This window comes from Rutilus rutilus (genome assembly GCF_951802725.1).
Source record: "Rutilus rutilus genome assembly, chromosome: 21".
Classification (NCBI taxonomy): Eukaryota; Metazoa; Chordata; class Actinopteri; order Cypriniformes; family Leuciscidae; genus Rutilus; species Rutilus rutilus.
The window spans coordinates 8,185,347-8,212,979 of record NC_140226.1 but is presented as its reverse complement, the minus strand read 5'-3'; the positions used below and the strand labels follow the sequence as shown (position 1 = coordinate 8,212,979).

The window sequence follows — 27,633 nt, the reverse complement described above, 5'->3', positions numbered from 1 at the left end:
TTGCTGTGTAGGTGTGAATCAGCCTGTTGAGTTTTTTTCATAGACATTTAATTGGAAAGAAAAGAAAGTAATTGGTTAAAGATTAGCTTGATAACCTGTTTAAGGATATTTAGAGCAACATAACTGTGCTGATTTTGCTAATTTGCTTAAGTAAAAGTTCAAGAGGGGTAATTTATCTTGTCTTAAAGTCGTTTATTAATCTCGTCATGCTTGAGTGTTCTATATTAGACCATTTTACCGAAGCTCTATACGACTAGGAGTGTATCATTTACAGCATAAGCTGATAAGTGCTTTCACAAGCTGATGAGTAAGCAAAAACTATTTATTGTTTTCGTTATCATTTCCTGACACACAAAAACAATTTTCCAAAGCAGAATTAAGGTTTGAAATTGATGTGGAATTTATTTTGAAAATAAACGCTACAGAACAATCTGTAAACAGGCAGTAGAAGTTTAACTGAGTGTTGGAGTCTGTGCTACTCTTTTTAGTTAGTAATAGTAATTTAGTTAGTAATTGGAGAGGGCTGTGTTGTGATTACATGAGTAAGTATGTGTACTTTGAGTATGTACTTTGCTTATAATGTGGTTCAATCCCACATTTATTTACTTAAGTTTCTATAAGCACTCAAATGTATTGACAGCATCTAAAACAAATAATTTACATACAACTTTACCAGCACATAAAATGTTTGCAAATTCTTAGTTAAGCTATGAATATTTAATACGTCAAATTAATCGATTGATTCTTGTATATTTATGATCAATGAGGTTGTTTTCATTTACATTTATTTTAAGCAGTTGGGTTATTTAGTTTATTTGATAACATCATTCTGTTCCGTATGACTTCTGGTGCCAGTAAAAAAAAAATATTTTAAACAAATGTAATATCACTCACTTTATTAATGTTTTTACTCTACGTTTGTGCAGTTTTTGCGGGGATTTATTATATATATATATATATATATATATATGAAATTATATATATATATATATATGAAATTATATAAATAAACTAAAAATATTTTTAATAGGTTTTTATAAAAGAACCTGTGCAAAATTCACTTCACAAAAGATCCACATTTCTATCTTTAATTCGTGGAGAAAACATGGACAATATGCCATGGTTTAGTGGAAAATTGCTGCCATCTACTGGAAAACAATTTTAAATTTTAAAATAACATGAAATTTCATCTACAGCCACAGATGGCTGTAGATAGACATGTGATGGTATCAAATTTCATGTTGCGATAATTGCTGAAGCTTTTATCACTGTATACAGTATTACGATATTAAAATAAGTTGCAAAAAAGTGTTGTGATACTACAACAGGATTAATAACTTTTCTCATAACAAAAAGAACTGAACATTTAAATACAATAAAATAATACACAATAAATGTATAAAGTAAAAAAAAAGTTTCACTTTAATAATAATAGGTATCACTTTACAATAAGCTCTCATTAGTTATTGTTAGTTAATGCATCAACATTAACAAAGAGCAATATCTACATTTGTTACAGACATTATTCTTTGTTAAAGGAGAACTCCGGTCAATTTTAACATTGAGCTCATTTTTTTGTACATTTGGAGTGCTGTCAGTACAGAGAACAACGACAAAAATCGGTGTTGCCTAAACCGAGTTATCCTCTTTTTAAAATTTGCACCCTGTTGACTTCAATGGGGCAAGTTTTAAACCTGCTTTTAGGCTCTTAACATCCTTGATGTGTCATTACAAGTGCACAGGTCATGTGAGTGATTCCTTAGGAGTGAACGCGGGTGAATCTGACTGCAGTAGATGTGAAAGAAATATATAAAAAATGATGTTTATTCAGCCAGCGCACATACCGGTATTTACATCCTGTTTTCGGTCGAAGTCCACAGTAATCGATTGTCGAGTTCACGCGCATAGGTTTAAAACTTGCCCCATTGAAGTCAACAGGGTGCACATTTTAAAAAGAGGATAACTCGGTGTAGGCAACACCAATTTTTGTCGTTGTTCTCTGTACTGACAGCACTCCAAATGTACAAAAAAAATGAGCTCAATGTTAAAATTGACCGGAGTTCTCCTTTAACATTGGTTAAAAAATACAACTGATCATTGTTAGTTTGTGTTAGCTCAGGGGCCCGTTCTTCGTACGTCGCTAACTCAGTTAGCTGGATTTGATTGTTGACGATTTGGCATGATCTTGGATTGTTTGGTTCTTCGAAGCTCATCCTGGACTTGCTGTCATAGCAACAGGTGCGCAAGCTTAAACCTGCTCGGGAGCAGGCTTATTTCATGTAAACAGGATTAGATCGCGGCTTTATAAGCGGAGCTGATACGGGAAGTCCAGCGCAGCGCGATAGTGCACTTTCTGAGATGTATATTTTTTTCTCGTGACTCGTGAGAATGTCGTTTACATTATTAAATTGTTGGAAACGCACATTTATTTTCGACTTGTCGGAGTCTGGCTTTAACTACAGCACAAACTGTGTGCATTGCCCTAAGATTATTTGCGAGTGGCTCTTTCCTTTACACTATTGGAGATGCAGGGAACTTGATGGAAAGTGCTGTCTGTCGTGTCATTTGGAGTTTACCTGGCGCTTTTAGGTTTAAAAAACAGTTTTAGGTTTTTTTGTGGCATTTCCAAGCCACTTAAGACCCAATGTTGTAAAGCAGTTTTTTTTTTTTTTTTTTATGACCATGCCGATTACAGTATGTGTCACTCAGGCTTCACTAACGTGATTGGTACCATAGACTATAGGCTACCATAGACTGCCATCAAGGCCTCAATGAAGGGGATTATGTGAACAGAAAGGGGGTTCACAATGTAAATGTGCAGCCCAGTTACTATTGGGATTCTTAATATTCCAGATTAATAATATTATATCAAATAAATAAAAAAAGGCAGTTGACTAAAATCTTCCATATCACAAATGTGAAAGCAAAATGGCCAGGATCTGTGCATGACTTAAGAATTTTCAGAGATTCACATTTATGCACATTATTTGAAAGTGGTAAGGAAAGTTCCACAATTAAATATCAAGCTCACTGTATTACATACGCTTATGCTGATCCTAACAGAACTGCATTTTTTCATAGGTGATTATGACATGTTCCTGCCTGCAGACAGGTGTTTTATGACCCCATTCCCTGACCCAAACCAGTTACAATGCAGCTCTAGCCAGGACAAGGGCACACAATGAAATGAACTTTGGCTAACTAAAGGGAAGATTTCAGTGTCTGAAAAGTCTGAGGGGTTGCACAGCTGACAGGGCCTGTGACATTGTTGCATGTGCCATATTACACAACATTGGCAAAAAAAAAATCATTAAATCATTTCATTAAATGTTTAATAAAAGACAAATATGCTTAGTTCCTTGAGTTTTATTTCAATTGTTCTTTGTAAAGAAAACAAAAGCCAGTGGTCAAGTGCCTGCAACAAGAGATATTAGACACATGCCTCATGCAACAAATAAAAAGGAAAAGATGGCTATACACTGCCCACCTGTAGGCCTATGTCTCCTCTGTGTGTGCAGACTCTTCTGTAGGCCTTTCTGTAGATGTGGAATCCTGCAACTTATATTGCAGCCATAAAGCATACAAGTATAAATGAAGTAATTTATGTAAAAGTTATTTATGCACTTGCAGGTAGGCTAGTTCCTCCATATGACAATTATCTGAGAGGGTTTATTCACTGTCCAGTGCAATGGAAACAAATGGACATTACAAAGTCTTATACTATCTTTCCTTTGGGAAGTTAGAAAATGTCCACTTACTGCACATTTCAGCCACCACTTTCTTGGGAACAGAACAGATATAAGTGTTGGTGTATTATGTAAAAGTGCACAAAAGAGGAAAACACAATGTCATTACAATGAACTACACTCGGGAAAAATGTGATCAATAACTCATGGCAAAATATTTTTACATTAACATAAGTTTATCAGTTTTCACTTTCACAAGTCAAAGCAATTCTTCATTACTCAAGATTTAACAGTTGAAATGACTATACAGCCTTAATTTAATGCAGCAAAAAATATTTTACAGTGTAGGCTACTAAGATCTTTTCTTTTTTTCAGCCTTTTTTTTGGTTGCTTTTAAACACAACCATTTATTTAACAGTGGCTTTTATAGAAGAGACTATAATATAACAAAAAATTACCATTATGTAGAATATTTTTGTACTTCACTTTTATTTGTTCCCATGTTCTAGTGTGGTGACTCTGACATTACAATGAACAAAGTAATTATGCAATTATTAAAATACAAAAATATAGGCTAATAAGTGATGAAAACATCTAACATGGCCACTTCTAACGGATTTAAATTGTCTGCTACTTTTTGCCAGCCCTCTCTCCTGGCTTTTGCAGACTTTGAGGTGTTCCCTGGCGTTTTGATTAAACATTAAAATTCCGAATAAACTTCGACTATTAGTTCTTGCTCTGCTGAGGAGAAAATCTGTGCGCGCTCTTTGGCCACGCTGAACAGCCAATAGCAGCGTTGCTGATCAATGTTTCTACTATCGATACATATCCCCTTTTAAACCAGCGCATGAACGCGCAGTTATCTCAGATAACTCAATCCAGCGATACTAATCATAAACAACAGGTGTGTTCGAAGAACCCAATTAGCCGGATCATGATTAGCATGATGATATCATCTTGGATGTGTCATTTGATCTCGGATGTAATAAGCAACGTACGAAGAACGAGCCCCAGGTTTTGATTTTAATATATTATTAAATGTTGAAACTAACATGAACTAAGATTGATAAATGCATTAGAAGTATTTTTTTTTATTGTTAGTTAATGTTAACTAATGGAGCCTTAGAGTAAAGTGTTCCCAAACAATAATACAAATCTGAAAATTTTCACTCAATATTTAGGGCATGTTGTAGTCCAGATTAAAATGTAAAAATGTTTAATTTTGTAAATTAAAAGCCTAGTAAGTAGTCTGGCTATCACCAGACCAAGCTCAATCTTTTAAGATTGAACTTTAAGCTAGTCTGGGGAGTCTGCTCTGTATAGATCAAATGACTTGTTCGCAATTGGATAGTCCTTCAACCAATCAGACCAACGATCCAGGTGACATATTCTGCAGCGAAAACTCCAGGCAGGAAACGTGTCAACAAACGTGTTGGTTTGGAGCATTGATCAGTGGTTTGCAGAGGCAGCAATGGCATCCAGCAATTTTTGCAGGTTGTGCAAAAAAAAACATGAAAGTGAGTGGTATTTACACCCAGTCGAGCGATTTGTTTGCTAAACTAAAGAAGCCATTGAGCATCGTTGAGAGGTTAAAAGGAATTGGATTGGATTAAACCCGCCAATAGCACGCCAGGTGGATAAGACAGTTTGTGATTGGTCCCTGCAAATTTGTAATGGAAGCAGGATAGAAGAATGTACAGGTTTCCAGCCTGGGCTGCAAGGCGAAATCAAATCGAGATAGATTGGCAGATCGAGCTGGGTTTACCCAGTCTACCTAGTAAGTATTTATTTAAGAGTTTATTGCTGTGATGAACACCATTGTGAATACACAAATCTGAATAACTGTTTAAAACATTTAATACTGTGCAGAAACAAAGTATGTAAGATTCATTGTGCAGTCAGCTTCATCGATTATAGCGGAACATTATGAGATTGCGATGAATTGAGGTGACAGCTTTTAAGTGATTATAAAGCGAGCGGTCTTTGTGCGCTTTCTAGGTGATAAATACTATATTGCAAAAAGTTTTGGGACGTCTTTTACATGCACATGAACTTTAATGACATCCCATTCTTAATCTGTAGGGTTTAATATTTGGCCCATCCTTTGCAGCTATAACAGATTTAACTCTTCTGGGAAGGCTTTCCACAAGGAGTGCGTTTATGGACATTTTTGACCAGAAGCGCATTTGTGAGGTCAGGCACTGATGTTGGACGAGAAGGCCTGGCTTGCAGTGTCCGCTCTAATTCATCCCAAAGGTGTTCTATCGGGTTGAGGTCAGGACTCTGCAGGCCAGTCAAGTTCTTCCTCACCAAACCCGCTCATCCATGTCTTTATGGACCTTGCTTTGTGCACTGGTGCGCAGTCATGTTGGAACAGAAGGGGCCATCCCCAAACTGTTCCCACAAAGTTGGGAGCATGAAATTGTCCAAAATGTCTTGGTATGCTGAAGCATTAAGAGTTCCTTTCACTGGAACTAAGGGGCCAAGCCCAACCCCTGAAAAACAACCCCACACCATAATGCCCCCTCCACTAAACTTTACACTTGGCACAATGCAATCAGGCAAGTACACTGAAAAAAATTATTCATTGACTAGTTGAATTTACTAAAAGAAATTATGTTAATTGGATCCACATAATTGATTTTAGCTACATTTAAACAAATGCATTACGTTGAACTAAGTTCAGCTTAATGCATTTGTTTAAATGTAGCTAAAATCAATTGCGTGGAACCACTTACGATAATTTTTTTTAGTAAATTCAATGATTTCAGTAAATTCATTGAATTTTCTAAATGTTTTTATCATAAGTGGTTCCACGCAATTGATTTTAGCTACATTTAAACAAATGCATCAAGTTGAACTTAGTTCAACGTAATGCATTTGTTTAAATGTAGCTAAAATGAATTATGTGAAACCAATTAACATATTTTTTTTTTGTAAATTCTACTAAGTCAATAAATCATTTTTTTCAGTGTACCGTTCTCCTGGCAACCGCGTGATTCGTCACTCCAGAGAACTCGTCTCCACTGCTCTAGAGTCCACTAGAAACCACCTATAAACCACCTTCACACCAATGCATCCCATGCTTTGCATTGCACTGCACTTGGTGATTTAAGGCTTGGATGCAGCTGCTTGGCCATGGAAACTCGTTCCATGAAGCTCTCTACGCACTGTTCTTGAGCTAAGTTTGGAGGTCTGTAGCTATTGACTCTGCAGAAAGTTGGCGACTTGCACCTCAGCATGCATTGACCCTGCTCTGTGGTTTTACGTGGCCTACCACTTCGTGGCTAAGTTGCTGTTGTTCCCAATTGCTTCCACTTTGTTATTATACCACTAACAGTTGACCGTTGAATCTTTAGTTGTGAGTAAATTTCACGAATGGACTTGCAATATCACGGTACCATGCTTGAGCTCCCCAGAGTGACCCATTCTTTCACAAATGTTTGTAGAAGCAGTCTGCATGCCTAGGTGCTTGATTTTATACAACTGTGGCCATGGAAGTGATTGGAACACCTGAATTCAATGGGTGTCCCAATACTTGGGATGTATAGTATAATCCATTATAAAAGTGTATAATCCATTCAGAATTTGAATAAAACTTTTGTCATTCAAATTAGCTGCCATACTAAATTATGCATACAGTGCTTGCTTTTCTGTTCAAAAAACAGGCTGGAATATTAGGTTTATCATTTTATAAAACATTCTGGTCAGTACTTTATTTGAACATGTAATACATGTTTGTAGATAACATTGTTGTAAGTCAAATCCGGCCGTAGTTGTTAATCATATTATTTTAGTGTTTCTGCTGTTGTTGAATTTTTAATAAAAGCTTTACAGATTTTTGTGTCTTTGGGGGTCGTTAAGGATTTTGAATGTGAAAATGGGGGTCTCCTGGAAAAAAGTTTGGGAGCCACTGCATTAGAGCAATTAATACTTTTAACACCTTGCATGATGTGAAAGGCAAAGATCCAAATATTATTTACCTTCATGTTATTTAATGCAGATTTAACCATGGATTATCGTTTACTTTCAAATGACCTGAATGTTTAGCTAGGGGCTTGTGTGAACTCCCTTCCTAATTTAAATAAATTGTTCAGCACATAAGAATAGCATCTCATGCTTTATACTCAGGTTAGCTCGTAACATCTTAAGTCATCTGTTCAAAATGAAGGACAGCACAACATGTGATAGGCCCACATGGAATCTATGCATTGTTTTGTGCTGGTTTTGGAAGAAAATCTGCTGAATTGAATGAAATGTATGCAACCGGTACAACTCGTTGGGTCGGAAATTCTGCTGTGCTTTCTGTGGAATTCTGTAGGCTTGAATTCAGTTTAGGCCTACTGATTGCATGATTTATTTACAAAGTGACATTTTACGGACCAGTTAGCGATTCTCTAATGTTCCACATGAACACAAAATTGTGGCCATGGGATTTACAGTGTCACTGAGCATGCTTCACCTTTGAAAACTGTTATGGTCCCTGGTTTAGGTCAGGGTGTAACATAAATGACAAAACAATAATTACAAAAAATTCGTTTTCATTGTGATATTCGTTTGATTTTAACAAAACAATTTCTTGTAAAAAAATAAAATAAAAATAAAAGAAGACACAGCAACAGAAAAAGTTTGGAAGCAAATTCTTCAGGGGTGAGCTAATGCCAAAACAATAAACAAACAGAAACTGACTTTCCCACAAAAAAATTACTTCCCTACAAATCAAATAAAAGAAACAAAACATACAATGACATACCCTATCTCCTTATCTTACCAATAAACATGAGAAAAAGTGATGGCCTTTTGGCCTACAAAAAAAGGCACTCACCCCCTATGGCTTCTCAAATAATTAAGAACGTATACAGATAGGATCCATGGGACTCTGATGTTTTCACAAAGCGCAAACTGTATCAAAAGTGGCTTCCAGAGATAAACCAAAATCACCATCTAACACACAGCACAACAACCGTCAGACAAGAGCAATCAAAGAGGCAGAGAGCTCCCTCTCTTCTCTGGTCCAACCACCAACAGCCCCGCATTATGTTCAGGACTAATCCTAAAGGGGAAAAAGGAGACAGCTCCCATCTCACTTTCATCCATTTCTAATTTAAATGTTCATGTCAAATTTGGAGCTGAAAGAACTGGGGCGCTACACAGCAACGTTTTAACAGCATCAAAAGCTGACTGACACTCTGAAGTCCGTTCAAAAACTTTAGATTGACTCAAGTTTGTGAGTGGGGACTCAAATTCAGCAAAGCTCTTGCAAAAAACATGGTAATATCCTGTCTATCCTAATATCCAATTTTTGCATCGACAGGGCGCACTTGTCCTTGACTCACACATTTCCCAAGATATGTCACGAAAGCTTTACCTAATTCACATTTGGCAAGATTCAAGTGGTGTTTGACATACTCTGAGCTACATCCCTCTTTACATAAGCTTTAAGCATATTAATGTGACACTCGTTTCTTTTGTTTTCTGTCGCGAGTATTAAAGTGCCCCTATTATGAATTTTTGAAAATGAAAATGGATTACTTTCATGTAGTGTGTAACGATTTCATTCACTTCATATAAATTAATGAAAACATCCTGCAAAGTTTTAAATCTGAAAGTGCACTGTATAAATTTGTCTTTCAAAAGTAAGAGTTGACTCGGAGTCCATGAAATTAATCGTTTTTCAAACGAGTCATAAGCCGTTTCGTTGTGATGTCAAGTCGAAACATTAGCATATTGCCCACCCACTTATTGCGCACGCAGACACCAGGGAAAACTTGAAACCCCTCGAACGCTGCAGCTGATTCCTGTGGATACTGGATAGCATCATGTCGAGAAGACGATGTGCTCTACAATGTGAAGGTAAATCCAGGTTTTTTTCCACTGCCCAAGGACGAGCATATGAAGAATCAGTGGTTAAAATTCATCTTTACCACGATACCACAGCAGTATAATTCTAAACTTTTACTGTGTTCCCTTTATTTTACTGACGACTGCTTCTCAAATCTCGGAATTCAATGCAGGATTTGCAAACCGCTTGATCTTGAAATATGGTGTTCAAAATACTTAGTTTTGAGTTTTATATTGTGTAGGTCTCCTGCTAACAGGTTAACTCACATTATTACTTGCTTACTGAAATTCTTCTGCTAATCAGTTGTGGGCCACTATTACCTAAATCTGTGTCTATCAATGCAGATTGTCTGTTGTACTCACTACTTTGAGGAAAGATTAAGCATGGAGCAAGATTTGTTTTACCAACGTTTGTTACATCAGTCAGTCACACTAGAGCTCTGCTAATGTATGCACTAGGGCTGGGAATCACTGGGTATTTCACGATACGATACGCGATACATTGTTCACGATACCGATAATATCACGACGATATGGCGATACTGCGATAATTGATATATTATCAGTAATAAATCACAATATATCATGTTTTAAGAAATAAAAAGTTTTTTTTTAATTAGGAAAATGAATCTCCATTTATTTTTTTGTCTGAAACACAATAACAAAAACAACTTGTGTCTTATCAGTTGCAACAAAACAGTCACAGACACTATTTTAGTGTAACATTGCTGCAATCAGTACTAATACTACTACCTGAAACACTTCCAGCTCAGATCCTTTTCTGATGAGCACTTTGTCCTCCCAAAGATAAGCCACATCCTTATCGGCTACTTCATCTTTTTGTACTGCCACAGCGAGACACTTGACTACAGGCGGATGAGCTTTCTGTGTAGCCGCCAGCTGTTTCTTCCCAGTTTCAAGCATAGACTCAAATTGGATGGCAAATTCCTAGTAAAAAACACACACATTAGGAGAAATATCCTGCATACATTCCTTTCTGTCAACGTTATCAGTCGTAAATGTTTCAGACACATCTAAAACATCATCAAACTTTAGTCTGAGCACAGGTTACCAGGCAGGAAAGACAGAAGGAAACTGTTGGCCCACGTCAACCTGTTCACAAAACCCAGAACATCTGGCTTGTCCACAACAATGGGCTGAGGGAAGACTTTACCACCAGCCTTTTATCATTGCCTAAAATCAGACCTACTCCTATGGCAGGGGTGTCAAACTCAGTTCCTGGAGGGCCACGGCCCTGCAGAGTTTAGTTCCAACCCTACTTCATCACACATACATGTAGTTTTCAAGTAAGCCTGAAGGACTTGAATCCTCTACAACAAGGCTTCACGTAATTGCTCAAACGTTGTAACTCTGCTTGCTGCACACCATTTGTCAAACAACACAGTTTTTCACGAGAAAACCCACCAAATGTTTGACTGTTAATTTTTTGATGGTTCCTGAATTTCTGGTGATAAGCCCCAGGTACTTATTTGTACGCTTTAGAAACAGCAGCTTTAACTGTCTCATAGTTAAAACTTTGATTGATACACACTTCCTGAGCCTTACCCACTAATTTACATTGTAAAACAATGACCACAACTCTTTTGGTCAACAATGTAGCTGCTATGCGCTCGAAAGCGACAAAATAAGAGTCTACCTCCGTCATTCTGAAAGGAGGAATAAGGGTAACACATTTACTCGCATCAAAGCCAAACACAGACGCACCAACACAGGAGGAAGTAGTGGGTGGCGGACTTTGATTCTGTGCCGATGAAACTAGTACATTCAGTGGTGAACGAGGAGAATGGAGGTCTAGATCTGGGCATAGGCACAGGCACTTTAGGCGACGGTATGGCTTGCAATTCTAAACTGCGTAATTTAAATTTATCAGCTTCTGACTCCAAAATCTGATAATGAAGATGCTGTGTGTCATAATCCTGTTTCTTTAACTGCAGATCCAACTCCTTCAATTTATAAAAGGTATTGTAGCATTGTACAGTATTTAGCCCAATTCAGAAGGGTATATTTTTCTAAACAATATTTGAGTTTTTAAAAAAAATAATACTCTGTGATTTCATTTACCGATTAAGAGGGGACTAACATCTCCATGTTTATTACAGAGGTGGGAATGTTTTCAGGTAGCTCAGCTAGGTAATGGCTAAGGAGGACTGTCCAACAGACATATTGTATTCACCACTGTAAAAAAAAAAAAAATTATATTTAACTGACTTAAAAAAAATATATTAATCTTTTATAACTTATAAAAAAAAGTTTAAAGTTGAAAAGTTCATTTGTCATAACTTATTGATCATATAATTTTGTGCAGTGCATTGTAACAGATTTTTATAAATACATTTCAAGTCATTCACACTTTCACACTGTAAAAATTAAAAAGTTGAGACAACTTAAAAAATGGCAACCAGCTGCAAAGCATTTTTTGCTGTGGTGCCAACAAATGTTGGCTTTAAACGTTAAGGTGGTCATGTACAAGTTCACTATTTTACTTACTGCTAGACTACATTTACATAGATTAAAGTTCAGAGAACTTTTTTTTCCTCAAAAGCCCTATTTGAGACAGGACTATTTTTCCTGGAGAACGTTAGAGAAATTTGGGTTTCACAGGAGTACGTTGTGATTTTAATCCTGTCTGAATCTGCCATGTCTGTGACCTACCTGAGCTACCGAAAACATTCCCACCTCTGTAATAAACAAGGAGATGTTAGTCCCCTCTTAATCTGTAAATGAAATCACAGTCAAAATTTTGTTTAGAATATTTTGTCAAATATTGTTTAGAAAAATATTCCCGTCTGAATAGGGCTAAATACTGTGCATTGCTACAGAATCTTTTTTTACTCCCTGCCTGAAACCCTGTTTTAGTTCCCGTCTTTTTAAATCCTGTCTTTCCGAAAAACCCAGTCTGCTCTGATTGGTCTCTTATCCAATCTCTTAGCATTTACTTACAGGTGTGAGCCTCGAAATATCCGATTCAAACAGCAACTTAGTCTTGAATACTGTCTTATTATGTCTCTTTGGCAAGAGTCTAAACGAGTTAATTCGTCAAATCTTTATTAACCGAAAGCAGCTTTTATATCTGGGTGGAGCATTTGAGTCGCACGCAGAATGCAAAACTGACGGGAACAGCCCCCATGGAGAACAGTGACTAGATCTAAAACCTTCAGATGACACACAGCTCATATCTCCATCGCTGTAAGTTACCGAAACCACACATGGAAAAACCCACAACACACGGTAGAAACGCGATTGTGCAGCGCAGAGTGGCTCTCTCGCACTGTATGACGTGACAAACAACTGTAGTCCAGTCTGGTTCTGTTCACATAGCGTTCATAAATAACAGTATTTCTGTCATGACAATTCTCGGGAGATTGGCATGGTAATGGATATGGCAATGTTAATGTATTTGATCTTGGCGGAATAGATAGAATAGATGCTTCAGATAGAATAGATTAGAAATAGAAAAATCTAGATTAGAATAGAAAAATCTGATAGATTTATGCTGCACAGTAAGTACAGAGACTTGCTATTGCGAATATCTTTACAGAATTTGCTGTAACATACATGAACCATGTGTACATGCATGAATTAACCCCGTAGCAGATCTATACAGGTGGAGCTGGGGAAGGTGGAGGGTTTCTGAAAGCATAGTAGGACTGTAGTCAGACTGTAACCACAAACCATGGCAAGTATTTGAATGCTTGAGCAGCGAACTCATTGGCCGCTGATGCAACATCAACCAATCAGCTGTGCTATGTTGATGATAACATGATTGCTAACAATAAGTTAAAGACCTATAAGCCAGCACCATTCAGAGTTTCATGCCAGAACTATGTAATGTGTGTAAAGGACTTGGATACAGGACTGTATTCTGTTTCCGTGTGATTTTGGCCTTATTTCAAAGGTCCTTACAGCCTACGACAGGAAAATAACCTAAACCCACAAGGACACTGACCAGGCAAATAATGAACATAAAAAAAAGCAGAAAATTTGGCAAACTAATTCTCAGTTTTTCCAACTATATTACCTTTTATAATTCTATTGAAAGCTTACTCTTTTTCTCCCACTCTCCCATACAAATGCACACACATACAGCACAGACATACACACAGAAACGTTATTGCGAACAGGAACTTGTCAGCGCTGGCCTGCGACTTAATTAATAATATACTTTTTCAACTGAAAAGCTCAATGACATTTTTCAGTAGAAACAAAGTATACTTTTGTTTTCCATTTCATCTTTACCCTGCATGATTTAAGTGTTGATTTTTGGTTTCTGTTGGCTGGTGAGGCGAGTTGGGTGTGGAGGCAGAGACATTGGCCCTCATTTATCATTCTTGCATAGAAACGGGCGTATATGTTGGTGTAAGATTATGCTTACACTCCTCTCACCGCCTGATTTATGAAGCTGTGCGTACCTTTGAAATCCAGGTGTACGCAATACCTGCCCTTGATAAATGCCGCGGCTGAAAACGATCGTCATTAGAATAACACGCCCCTATAAATTCAAGTCTCCGCTTCCCCCACGCCCTCATTTTACGCCATGGACACACGGAAGACGGCAAAGAAGATAAACTTCTCCGACGTGGAGATCGAGACCATCACCAGGGAAGTGGAAAGAAACAAAATTGTTTTATTTGGGAGTTTAAAGAGTGGGATTAAAGGCGCCCACAAAAACAAAATATGGACCCAAATTACGAGTTCTGTTAATAATGTGTGGGTTGAGAAGCGTAAGAAAGTTTTATTGCTTAATATAGACCAATAGTGTTATTGTTATTTAGAAGAAGAATGTCTTAATAATAATAATAATAATAATAATAATTATTATTATTATTATTATTATTATTATTATTATTATTATTATTATTTAAAAGAAGATTTCATTTTTATTATTTTGTCAGTCTGAATAATTTTTTGGTCATTGAAAGCCTTTCATTACTGAACCCAGTCCGTGCGCACCTGCCGGGCCTAACCCTGAAACGTCAGGTAAAGCGCACAGGCTTGCAACTGAAGGAATACATATGCCTACAAATCAAATGCTTTGGTAAAGTCACACAAATTAAACATTGAAGTCCATGTTGGACTAAATAAACACTGAAGTTTATAATTACTATGTTGTTGTTGTTTTTTACAGTGGGTCATAATATATCATATCTTTTAGTTTGTCAGTGCGTTTTGTGGTGTTAGGAATTGTTTTTCTGCGCATTTCCGCACTCAAAACATGAGTGCGTACATGTACACCACCTCTTGAGCTGGCGTAGGATTTGAGCGTGCCGTACGCCAACGTCCATATTGATAAATCTCAAAGTCACCGTGGTTTTGGGTGTACGCTGGAAATTTGGTGTACGCACTTTTGATAAATGAGGGCCAATGTCCTTGCGCAGTGGCTTTTAGCTGTGTACCTGCTGATAACAGTGGAAAATGTGCTTGTTTGACAGGGGAGGTGATAGGCCATGAAAATATTTGATCTGCCTCTCACATGATCAAGGCTGTCGTGGTCTTTTTGAAAGCGCAGCATTTTGTCAATTAGATGATTGAAAGTGGCCTGATGGAAAAATTGCTAGTTCTTTCAAAGTGATCTCGCTTGGGTGACCCGGGTGATCTCTCACCCGGCTCTAAAAACATACATGATCTACGCAACAACAGGTAGCTTGAAGTGTTTTGAATGCTTTGATGAAATTAAATGAATGCATAAAGAGTGAGTTGAAGGCATTGCTTTTAGGATTAGAGATTGGCACTACATCTAAACTTGTGCCTACTCCTGAGGTAAAAATTTCAGAAGTCTGTGTATCTGCATCTGTGAATATTCAATTAGATAATGAGGGGAAAACAACAATGACAGTTTCTGGCTTTAGGAATATTGAGTTATTGATGAAACACTGGATATTGAAAATTTGAATGCACTCTGTACCAAGGCCAGGTGGTAATCCACCTGGTGGTTTTAGTGGAAAAGGTGTGGTGGAAAAGGAACAGTTGGAGTTGATCTGCAACAAATTATGTAATGAAAAGTGGCATGGATGTTGCATTGTCAGATGAGACCGCATCTCTACATGACATTGATTCGTGTTCACAGGGAGATTCTCTGTCTAGTGTTGATATTATGAACTCAAGAGCTCTCACAAAATGATCCCTCACTGTTAATGTTGGAAGAGATTAATGCTTTTCTAGACACATTTGGGAATCAAGTTAATGTGCCCCCCTCGACTGCATACAGTTTTTATATATTTAAAAGCTTCATCGAGCATGGCAGCTTGAAGCTGTCTGCACTGGAAAAAAAGCAAACTTTTTAAAAAGCATTTGTTCAGTAGCAAACGGAGCATCATTTTATTGTCTACAGTTCATCCAGTGTAGACAAAATCGCTAGTTATAATGGGCTCTATTGGATTTTGAAGCATCATGTCGCACCGCTTACATCCGGAGTAAGATAGCACATTCTACAGAGATATCCAAATGAGGACTGAGGTACTGCCAGAAATGTCACCCACATTTAAAAACACAGCAGGCTTGTTCGAAATATTGTGAATAAGAATTTTTCTGACACATTGCTTAGAGGATCTTATTTATCTGTGTGGCAGCAGAAGCATGTCTTGTTATTGCTAAGAACAAACAAGGACATGCAACGAGCAAACCTACTAAGTTGTCAGATCAAAGCTGTATAAATGTTTATTCTCTAATTTTACATGAGAGGTCTCAGAGGAGAGAGAGAGAACTCTTGTTTAAGTGAGCATTTTTCTGTATAATAATTGCACTCAACAGATTCTTTTATCTGTGATTTAAGGGATGTATTAAGCCTTGTTCACTATACCTCTTTGATTTCTTTGCCTGATCTGAGCTCAGATCCATCGTTGAGAAACATATATTTTAGGTATGGCCCACTCATGTCCTAGAGATGGCAGGCTCATCCGCATTCTCAGGGGGCTGCTGATAATATCATTTGCATGAGAGGATGTAAGCTCTGGTCTCAGACACAACATATCCACATGCTGCTTCTCTAGAAAATAACCTCTCTTGATGTCATACTGTGTTCAAATTGAATGTGTGGCTGTTTTCATCAGTTTTTTTCATTTTTAAATAGGTGGTGTCTGATGCTGCAGGACAAGGCGTCACCATCACAGGGGACAAAGCCTTCAACAACTGGAACTGGCCCAATGCCGTCATCTTTGCAGCTACAGTTATCACAACTATAGGTAAGGATTTGGACCATTTAAGCAGTATCTTGGATAAATAATAAAAGGAAACATTGATTTTTATTTTTAGACAAATTTTTTTTATAAAAATGCACGTGAATTCATTAATGCTACCGTCATTAACTCAGAAAAATAATTTATAAGTTATTATTATTATTATTATTATTATTATTATTATTGTTATTATTGTTATTATTATTATTATTATTTCTGCAGGTTATGGAAATATTGCGCCAAAAACGCCTTCAGGGAGGGTTTTCTGTATATTTTATGGTCTTTTTGGAGTGCCGCTGTGTTTCACCTGGATCAGTGAACTTGGAAAGTTTTTTGGTGGAAGAGCTAAACACCTTGGGCAATATCTTACTAAGAAAGGAGTAACATTGGTAAGGAGCAAACACACAGGCATTGTATTGTAAAAATGATTATCACTATAATAAATATAAACTATAACAAAAATAGCTATGAGAACTTCTAACTGCATTTTGAAAATCTATTTTTGTGTTTTTTTTTTTTTTGTTTTTTTTTTGGCTTCTCAAAGCGGAAAACGCAGTTCACCTGCACAGCTGTCTTTCTGTTATGGGGTGTGCTGGTCCATTTGCTGATTCCTCCATTTGTATTCATGTCTCAAGAAGGCTGGACCTATATCGAGGGCTTGTATTTTTCTTTTGTCACTTTGACAACTATTGGTTTCGGTGATCTTGTAGCAGGTGGGTGTCTTTGTTGTTAAAACTGCTTGTTATCATAGATCACTTGATTAATTTCACAAATTAATAGTCACTTAAGTTGGCTCTATCTATCTATCTATCTATCTATCTATCTATCTATCTATCTATCTATCTATCTATCTATCTATCTATCTATCTATCTATCTATCTATCTTCAGCAAAAAAAGAAACGTCCTCTGACTTTCAACTGTTTTTACTTTCAGTAAACTTAATGTGTGTAAATATTTGTATGAACACTAAAAGAGTCAACACCATAAGACATAAACTAAAAATGTTTCACAGACATGTGACTAACAGAAATAGAATAATGTGTCCCTGAATGAAGGGAGGCTCAAAATCAAAAGTACCAGTCAGTATCTGGTGTGGCCACCAGCTGCTTGAAGTACTGCAGTGCATCTCCTCCTCATGGACTGGACCAGATTTGTCAGTTCTTGCTGTGAGATGTTACCCCACTCTTCCACCAAGGCACTTGCAAGTTCCTGGACATTTCTGGGGGGAATGGCCCTAGGCCTCACCCTGCGATCCAACAGGTCCCAGACGTGCTCAATGGGATTGAGATCCGGGCTCTTCGCTGGCCATGGCAGAACACTGACATTGCTGTCATGCAGAAACTCACGCACAGAACGAGCAGTATGGCTGGTGGCAATGTCCTGCTGGAGGATCGTGACGGACCCCCCACCTCCAAATCGATCCCGCTCCAGGGTACAGGCCTCGGTGTAACGCTCATTCCTTCGACGATAAACACGAATCCGTCCATCACCCCTGGTGAGACAAAACCGTGACTCATCAGTGAAGAGCACTTTTTGCCACTCCTGTCTGGTCCAGCGAAGGTGGGTTTGTGCCCATAGGCGGCGTTGTTGCTGGTGATGTCTGGTAAGGACCTGCCTTACAACAGGCCTACAAGCCCTCAGTCCAGCCTCTCTCAGCCTATTGCGGACAGTCTGAGCACTGATGGAGGGATTGTGTGTTCCTGGTGTGACTCGGGCAGTTGGTGTGGCCATCCTGTACCTGTCACGCAGGTGTGATATTCGGATGTACCGATCCTGTGCAGGTGTTGTTACACGTGGTCTTCCACTGCGAGGATGATCAGCTGTCCTTCCTGTCTCCCTGTAGCGCTGTCTTAGGCGTCTCACAGTGCGGACATGGCAATTTATTGCCCTAGCCACATCAGCAGTCCTCATGCCACCCTGCAGCATGCCTAATGCACGTTCACGCAGATGAGCAGGGACCCTGGGCATCTTTCTTTGGGTGTTTTTCACAGTCGGTAGACAAGTCTCTTTAGTGTCCTGCGTTTTTAGAACTGTGACCTTAAATGCCTACTCTCTGTAAGCTGTTAAGGTCTTAACGACCATTCCACAGGTGCATGTTAATTAATTGATTATGGTTAATTGAACATGCATGGAAAACATTGTTTAAACCCTTTACAATGAAGATCTGTAAAGTTATTTGGATTTTTACAACATTATTGTTGAAATACACAGTCCTGAAAAAGGGACGTTTCTTTTTTTGCTGAGTCTATCTATCTATCTCTATCTATCTCTATCTATCTCTATCTATCTCTATCTATCTCTATCTATCTCTATCTATCTCTATCTATCTCCAGTTGTTATACATGTGTATATATACACACATAATATGTATGTGTGTATATATACGTGTGTGTATATATATGCATACATGCATACATTGTTGATGTTTATCAAAATTGAATTGGTAAAAGACTATAGTATTCTGATTGATCGGATTAATTGATTAAATATTTGACAAAAACAACACAGATACAAGGTAGTTATAAAAATTGCCCTTACAGAGGTAAGAAAATGAATACGGTGACCAGGAAAGGACATGTTTTGTTCACCTAGATTTGTCGTGGCTACGACATACAGTAGTAACTCTTGAGAACGTGTTAAGTCATGGTCACAAGATGATTTTGTTGTGGTAACGACATCCTTATGTCGTGGCCATGCGATGTGAAGTCATGACCTCCTGTGTCAACCTGTGACCATGGTAACCTGAGATAATCAGAAATTGATATTAAGAAATGAATAGATTATTTTGAATTTAGAATGACAAAGAACAGTGTTAAGATAAATTACCATATTGTTCTGAATATAAGACAAATGTTTTTTTGTTGGAAAATACATCTGAAAAAAATTGTCATCTTATATAATAAATCTTTATATAAATTAGGGCTGCACGATATTGGAAAAAAAAATACATAGCGATATTTTTTTTTTTCCCAGTGATATTGCGAGCCATCAATCCAGGCTAAAGTCAATAATTACCATTCCATGATATTTAATTTCACTAATAAGCAAGCTTCATTACAAGTGACAAAAAGGTCACTTAATATTTTATTCCAAAATTAGAACATATTTCTGTCAGAATTTGGTGAACGTTCTACGCAATCCAACGTGGCGGCACTCTTAACAGATGTTTGTTTGTTCATTAGGCTATAATTCCTCAAAATAAGTAAAAAAAATCTTTTTCTCTCTCTCTCTCTATGTTTTCGGTGCTGATGCAGTGCAGTTCATGTAAACAGCACCTAAAAGCTGTCACAAAGAACCAGCAAAAGTAATGATTATGAATATGTAAAATATTGCAATGAGACATTTTAATTGTTTATTAATAAACAAGTGTTTTCTGTGTCTGCTGCAAAGATGAAGTCGACGATACTGACTCGCAATCTTCGCAGTAGTGAACGCGCCGGAGAGAAATGCACATTTCATACGGATTACATCGTTTTATTTTGTTGTGAATGGTTCTGTTTAAAAGTTGAGATTTCTGTAGATAATAGATATATTTCTATTTTATTTATTTTTATTTAAATTTTTGACAGGGACAATGAAGCCAGAATTAGCTACAGAGCTAAATTTCATCTCCAATTCATCCTCTATATATTTTTTTTTAGGTGTGTGAGGCAAGTAGGCTACCTAATACGATGAGTTTCGGTTCATGAATGATAGCTTAAGCTCCAGTTCAGGCGCTGGGGCCTCCGTGTCGTGATTATCTATTGTCTGCTATATTTACTTTTTATTTATTAAATCCTGGAAATTGGATAATGGAACACTGATTAAAATTAAGATACAATTAATACAAAACGAAATTCGCTTTAAAGAAAGGCTTTGTGCTTTCTGTTTGAGGTCTCTGTGAAAGTTTTAAAGCAGTCTTTTAGTGCCGCTTTCAGAGCGGTCGCGTCCGTAATGGAGAACTGTCACGTAACATTGTTTTTTCCTCATAAATGCGAACACGAAAAATAAAAGACAAAAGACTTTTTTAAAAAGACAACCATCCACAACTTTATAACACTCCAGGCAAAGTACCTCTTTTTGGTCAACATCCTCCTTTTTGTAGCCGAAATAGTCCCAAATAGCTGATTTTGACTTTATTTTTGGTACGAAAACATAATTTTTTTGCGGCGGATCCTCTTCGTCGCCAATTTTTAGCTATAGGATTGCCAGTGAATGTTGGCTGTGAGCGGTAAGCAGCAGCACAGCGAACCAATCACTGTGCAGGCACGCGGAACGTGCATGTCACCCCACCAGCAAGCCATACAACAAACTCGTGTTTACTGTGTGCTACCGTTCTCTTAATACACCATGGGTGCTACTAACGTTACCCTTCACATCGCATGTTCTGGCGATGTGACTATCGCTCATGCGCACATCGCGATGTCGATGTTAAAACAGAATATCGTTCAGGCCAAATCTTAAGATTAAATGGCTAAATATTAAGGCATTCACATTCATGCATTCAGTAGATGTACAAAATAATTTAAAGGCTAATATAACTAGTCTCTAAGTTACAAATTAAAAGAAATAGTTGACTCAAGAATAAAACTCAAGTATACACACTGATATTTTGTATAAAAAAAAAAAAGACACAGACACAGACACACTGTTTTCAGTGGGACACAAAAGGAAATGCACAGTAGAACATTAAGAGACTGATAGTTTTGGTCACCATTAACTATCATTGCATCTTTTTATATTAAACAAATTGATGATTGAGATTGAATGCTCTCTCTCCTCTTGTGTCCCACGACAAAAGAAAAGTGTGTGTTTTTTAACTATACCTCTCACAGTAGACACTTTATAAAGAAATCTTACCTTTTAACATATATAGCAGATAAATAGCTTTTCTTTATGAAGTAAAGATCTTTGCTCTTGTAATTTTCAGTTATGTCCCTTTGTTATATTTGCATACATCCAATTCGCATATGCAAAATATGAAGGTGTTATTGGAGCAAAACAACTGAGCACCTGTGACTGGTCAATTTGTAGCTGTAGAGAACAGCCACACGTGTATCAGTAAATATGAAGTAAAACAGAACATTTTCTTGTAGTTAGTATTCGACCCCCAGCAATGGACATATGGAGCCGCGATTTGAATATGAAGTTGTTTGCAGAAAAGATGTGTATGTTTCAGGCGCTGATGAAAGTTTGTCACGTATATCTGGCTGCGTGTGCTGGAAGAGAAGACAACGTAGGAGACGAGGCAGATGTGCTGGAGTCTTAGTGAAACTTAAGAATTTGAGGAACCTGTCCAGTGGAGTAAGATCAGCGACGGAGTCATGGCTTTCCTATCCGATACCCATTTTCCTTGTCACCATTGTCTTGGACAATGTTCAGAGGGACCAAACATGGAGTGGTTCACTCAAATCTCTGTTCTGTGAGATGAATTGGGTCAATAGAGCTAAGTGTCATTTCTTCTTATCAGCTTGAGTCGACTACAGTGCATATGGCCTTGATAAATGCAAGTTCAGTTGTTAACAAAACATTTATTTTAAATGGCTTTTATGTAACACATGGATTGGACTTTTCTTTCTACTACTGAGACTTGGTGCTGATATGAGCTCTCTTGCTGAACTCTTACCCCCTAGGTGTAATGTTTTAAGTACCTTGACGACTACTCGTCGAGGTGGAGGTCTGGCTGCAATTTTTAATATGATTAAGTGCAAGTTGTTGCATGTTGAAAGTTTCAAAAGTTTTGAAGTTTAATTTATGAAGATTGACCTGCCCTAGGCCTCCCAGATACAACACAAATTTTCTTGAATTTTAGGAGTTATCTGTGGTTGTTCCATCTGCAGATAGGATTTTGATTCTGGGTGAGTTTAATATCCATGTTTATTGTCCTAAACCTATGACCCAAGAATTTTTTTTTGAATTTGGTTGATTCTTTTAATTTATCTCAATGTGTCTTTGGACCAACACATGATCATGGTCATACGCTTGATTCTGTGTTTTCTTTGGGAATAAAGATTAAAAACATATGGTCCAATATGAAACCGCTATTGGACCATATGTTTATTAGGTTCAATTTGACTTTTAAGAAATGTATTACCAACCCGATCTCATGGCAATTCGTACATATTTTACGTGGTGGCTAATTTGTACGAATTCATACGACCTCACTCGTACGAATTCGTATGATTTTTGCTAAATCGTACATATTTTACGAGTTGCCCAATTCGTGTGAATCTGCACAAATGACCTACCCCTGACCCCGCCCCTAAACTTACCCATCACTAGGGTTTAGACAAATCGTATGAATTCGAAATTTATAAAATGTTAAAGCTGCTAGATTTTCATATTTTTTTGCAAATTATACCACAAAATGTAAATAACCCAAAGGCATTGTTTGCAAATTGCAACCATATAAGGTACTTAGTCCATCTACAGTAGTAACATTTTCTCTTCCCTGTCCAAGGATTGTGAGTTTTTATAAGTTTTTCATTAACACAGTTGATCTTATAAGGTTGAATATTTCGCCAGTAGGGAACGTTGTAGTTGAAGCAATGAATCCTTCACATTGCTTGAGTAAATTTGAATTCATTTCCTTAGCCCAGTTGAAAGATATATTGCTTTTAAAGCCGACTACCTCACTTTATGAAGTTCTTTCTTCGTGACTACTTAAGGGGGTCGTTGACATTATTAGTCCTAGTATTTTAGCAATTATTAATAGCCTTTTATTTTATGGCACTGTGCCATCATAGGGGAAGCATGCCATTGTTGAACCAGTTTACAGAAGACGATCCTGGATCCACAGGATTTTAAAAACTTCAGGCCTATTTCAAAACTTCCTTTTATGAATAAAATCTTAAAGACGTTCATAAACAATGTTCAAGTTGTTTTTGTTTTTTTTGTTTTTTTTTAAATAATGCTATGGATATTTTTCAGTCTGGATCAAGTCAAGTCATCTTTATTTATATAGCGCTTTTAACAATGTAGATTGTTTCAAAGTAGCTTTACAGAGATAAACGTATAATTTAAGGTAACAGAGATTGTTTTGGCTTTAGTGGTTCTTTAATAAAGTTATTTTCCAGCTAAAGTTAGTTTTGATTGATTCGCTTCCGTCGCAACGATCATTTGTTATTAAATTAGGGGCCGCCAAGACGACACCATTCTCTCTACACAGACTTGAAACGCGAACCTGTGATAAACGCTGATGGCGTTCACATGAGCATTAAGAATTGGTTCTATAGTTATGTGTGTTTGAATATATGTGCGCAGGTTTGTAATTCCCTACAAACCAAGCCTAAACAAAGTACTGGTCTTTCCTTATAAATTTTGATACAGAATTTTATCTTATTTTGTCACTTCGGGGTAGGTAGGCGAAATTAATTTTCCCGACAACTCTTTATCTGTAGAGTGGGAAAGGGATCCTCCATAAGGAGAGACTAGTTGGCACCTCAGCACTGCGTTGTCATCGGGTCCAGGCGAAGGTCCTTCATCAGATCTGGATACGGCCTGGATCCGGCAGGCTGTGGGAAAACCTCGGGATAAACAAAGACACTAAAATTAGCGTAGATGCGATTCTTCTTATGATGTAACGAGTACATCAGGATTTATGGGAAGTGTTCCCGGTTCCGGCTGACCTAATCTATGCAGCCTAACATTGAATTATAGAAGTCTATAATGTATTATGTGAATGCTAGGTCAAAGAGATGTGCCTTTAATCTAGCTTTGAACTGACAGAGTGTGTCTGCTTCCCGGACAATGTTAGGAAGACTGTTCCAAAGTTTTGGTGCTAAATAGGAAAAGGATCTACCGCCAGCAGTTGATTTTGATATTCTAGGTATTATTAACTGGACGGAATTTTGAGTTTGCAATAGACGTGAAGGACTATAATGCGTTAAGAGCTCGCTCAAGTACTGCGGAGCTAAACCATTTAGTGCTTTGTAAGTAATCAGCAATATTTTTAAATTTATACAATGTTTAATAGGCAGCCAATGCAGTGTTGACATAACTGGGCTAATATGGTCATACTTCCTGGTTCTGGTAAGAACTCGAGCTGCTGCGTTTTGAACTAGCTGTAGTTTAAGCGTGCAGGGCAACCACCCAGTAGAGCATTACAATAATCTAGCCTTGAGGTCATGAATGCATAAACTAATTGTTCCGCATTTGTCAATGAGAGCATATGGCGTAATTTAGATATATTTTTAAGATGGAAAAATGCGGTTTTACAGATACTAGACACGTGACTTTCAAATGAAAGGTTGGTGTCAAAGAGCACACCGAGGTTCCTAACCGACGACGAAGACTTAACAGAGCAGCCATCAAATGTTAGACAGTATTCTATCTAGATTATTATGTGAGGAAGTTTTTTGTCCAATAATTAGAATCTCTGTTTTTTCAGAATTTAGAAGTAGGAAATTACGAGTCATCCAATTTTTTATATCAGCTATGCATTCCGTTAATTTTGTGATTTAAGGACTAAACACCACAGAGTCAGCTTTATTGAAGGTTGCTAATGATATTTTGTATTGACTCCGGAAAAGGTGTTGCTTTAATGTTGTTAGATTTGAACGCAGCCTGTGATTCCATAGATAATTTTTTTTAATAGAAAGCCTTAGAGATTATGTAGGTATCAAGGGTGTGGCGTTTAAATGGTTCTCCTCTTATTATAATAATAATAATAATAATAATAATTCGTTACATTTATATAGCGCTTTTTCTGAGACCTCAAAGCGCTTTACATAGATGGGGGAATCTCCTCAACCACCACCAATGTGCAGCATCCACTTGGATGATGCGACGGCAGCCATATTGCGCCAGAACGCCCACCACACACCAGCTTACTGGTGGAGAGGAGACAGTGATGAAGCCAATCAGTATATGGGGATGATTAGGAGGCCATGATGGACAGAGGCCAAGGGGCAAATTTGGCCAGGATGCCGGGGTTACACCCCTACTCTTTTTCGAAGGACATCCTGGGATTTTTAATGACCACAGAGAGTCAGGACCTCGGTTTAACGTCTCATCCGAAGGACGGTGCTCTTTTTGGCAGTATAGTGTCCCCGTCACTATACTGGGGCATTAGGACCCACACAGACCACAGGGTGAGCACCCCCTGCTGGCCTCACTAACACCTCTTCCAGCAGCAACCTGGTTTTCTCAGGAGGTCTCCCATCCAGGTACTAACCAGGCTCAGCCCTGCTTAGCTTCAGTGGGCAACCAGTCTTGGGCTACAGGGTGATATGGCTGCTGGCAATCTGCAGGACAGGAGATGCTCAGTTAAGATTGGAAACGATCAGCATCAGTAACTATCTCTCGGGGGCTCCCAACTGTTCTCTTTATATATGCTGCCCCTGGGGGTCAATTTTTTTAAAATATAAAATTATTTATACGCAATTGTACTTTCCTCTTAGTTTGATTACTGTATATCCTTTGTTCATTTTCATAAGTGTTTGACTGGGGCGAAGGGGTGGTTTGCAAGTGATTACATCCTACAACTAAACGAGGATAAGACTGAGTTTATTATGTTTGGGAACAAACAGCCTGAGAAAGGACTGACTGACAGTTATGGACTACTGTCTAGTAAAATCCTTATGTAAAGGACTTGGGGGAGTAATTTTCTATTCCGATCTCCATTTTGATTGTCATTTAAACAGTTGTGAAAGTATTTTTTTTTTTTCAGTTGTGAAAATTGTCTACTGAAACCTATTCTTTCAACCAAGGATTTGGAGACTGTTGTTGCACATGCTTTTATTTCCACATGGCTGGATTATTGTAATGCTTTATACTTGGGCATAAGTGAAGCCTTGGTGGCACATCTTCAGTATGTCCAAAATGCCGCAGCAAGACTTTTAACTAATACCAGGAAAATGGATCATATAACACCTGGTGATATCTCTTCATTGGTTACCTGAATAATACAAAATGCAAGGTGTTAATGTTTGTTTACAAAGCACTGCATGATCAGGCTCCAAAGTCTATAAAAGATATATAGTTTTGAAAGTGTTTTATAAATAAAATTTGAGCTGAGCAGACTCTTCCGTCCCTCTCAGTGTATATGTTTAACTGTCCCATGATCGCATTTGAGGCGTAGAAGAGATCGCACCTGTACTGTTGCAGCTCCTGCACTTTGGAATGAACTGCCCTTCTCTATAAAATCCTCAAGTATGGACACTTTCAAAAGTGATCTAACTGACTGACTTATTTCGTCTGGCTTTTGGTGCTTGATTAGGTCTGATAAATGTGAGTAATTTGCTGTATGATGGATGGCTTGATTGTGATTTATTGTTATTTTATGTTTGTAATAATTTTAGAGTTCAATGCAATTTACATCACTTAGTTTGGTCCATTCTTATAGGTTTGAAAGTGTTTTATAAATAAAATTTGAGCTGAGTTGAGATGATGTGCACAACTTTCATTGCATAGTTACATACTGACTTGGGGATGCGCAAAATTTTTCCATTGCTTAACATTTTTGAAACGGGTGTGTGAATGTTTTGCACCATTCACTGCAGCAACTGTATAGCAACAAAAAGTCTATGGGTTAGATAATTTGTGATTCATAAAATAGAATTTTTGCGTCTGCAATTAAGAATTTAATTTGAGTAACTGTTGTGTTGTATTTGTGGAAGAGAGAAAGATCTTTGCAACTCCTAAAACAATTCTCTGTGACTTCAAATCTACTAATACATGTGGTATTCTCTACAACCACAAATTCCACTGATACATGTGGTACTCTCTACAACCACAAATTCCACTGTCTCAGGTGCTCAGTTGTTTTGTTCCAGTAATACCTTAAAAGAACATGGTAGTCAGCAAAAGCAGAGAGGTTGGTGTGTTGTAGGACTGGAATAGATGTCTGTCCAGGCTGACACGTTTAGGCCAACAGCTGTTCTTGATGCCTTCAACTGGGGCTTCCAGAAAACCTGCAATAAAAATAGTAGTT

The 27,633-nt window shown here is 37.6% G+C and overlaps 1 protein-coding gene across 1 annotated transcript in view; it reads left to right on the top strand.

The window, feature by feature from the left end:
- Positions 1 to 27,633, top strand: part of kcnk5a (potassium channel, subfamily K, member 5a) — a 45,066-nt gene that overhangs the window by 2,216 nt on the left and 15,217 nt on the right. Inside the window, exons 2-4 of the mRNA XM_084392921.1 lie at positions 16,615 to 16,726; positions 16,943 to 17,109; positions 17,265 to 17,433. Coding sequence (XP_084249047.1) covers positions 16,615 to 16,726; positions 16,943 to 17,109; positions 17,265 to 17,433 — 448 coding nt within the window. The remainder of the gene's footprint in view (positions 1 to 16,614; positions 16,727 to 16,942; positions 17,110 to 17,264; positions 17,434 to 27,633) is intronic.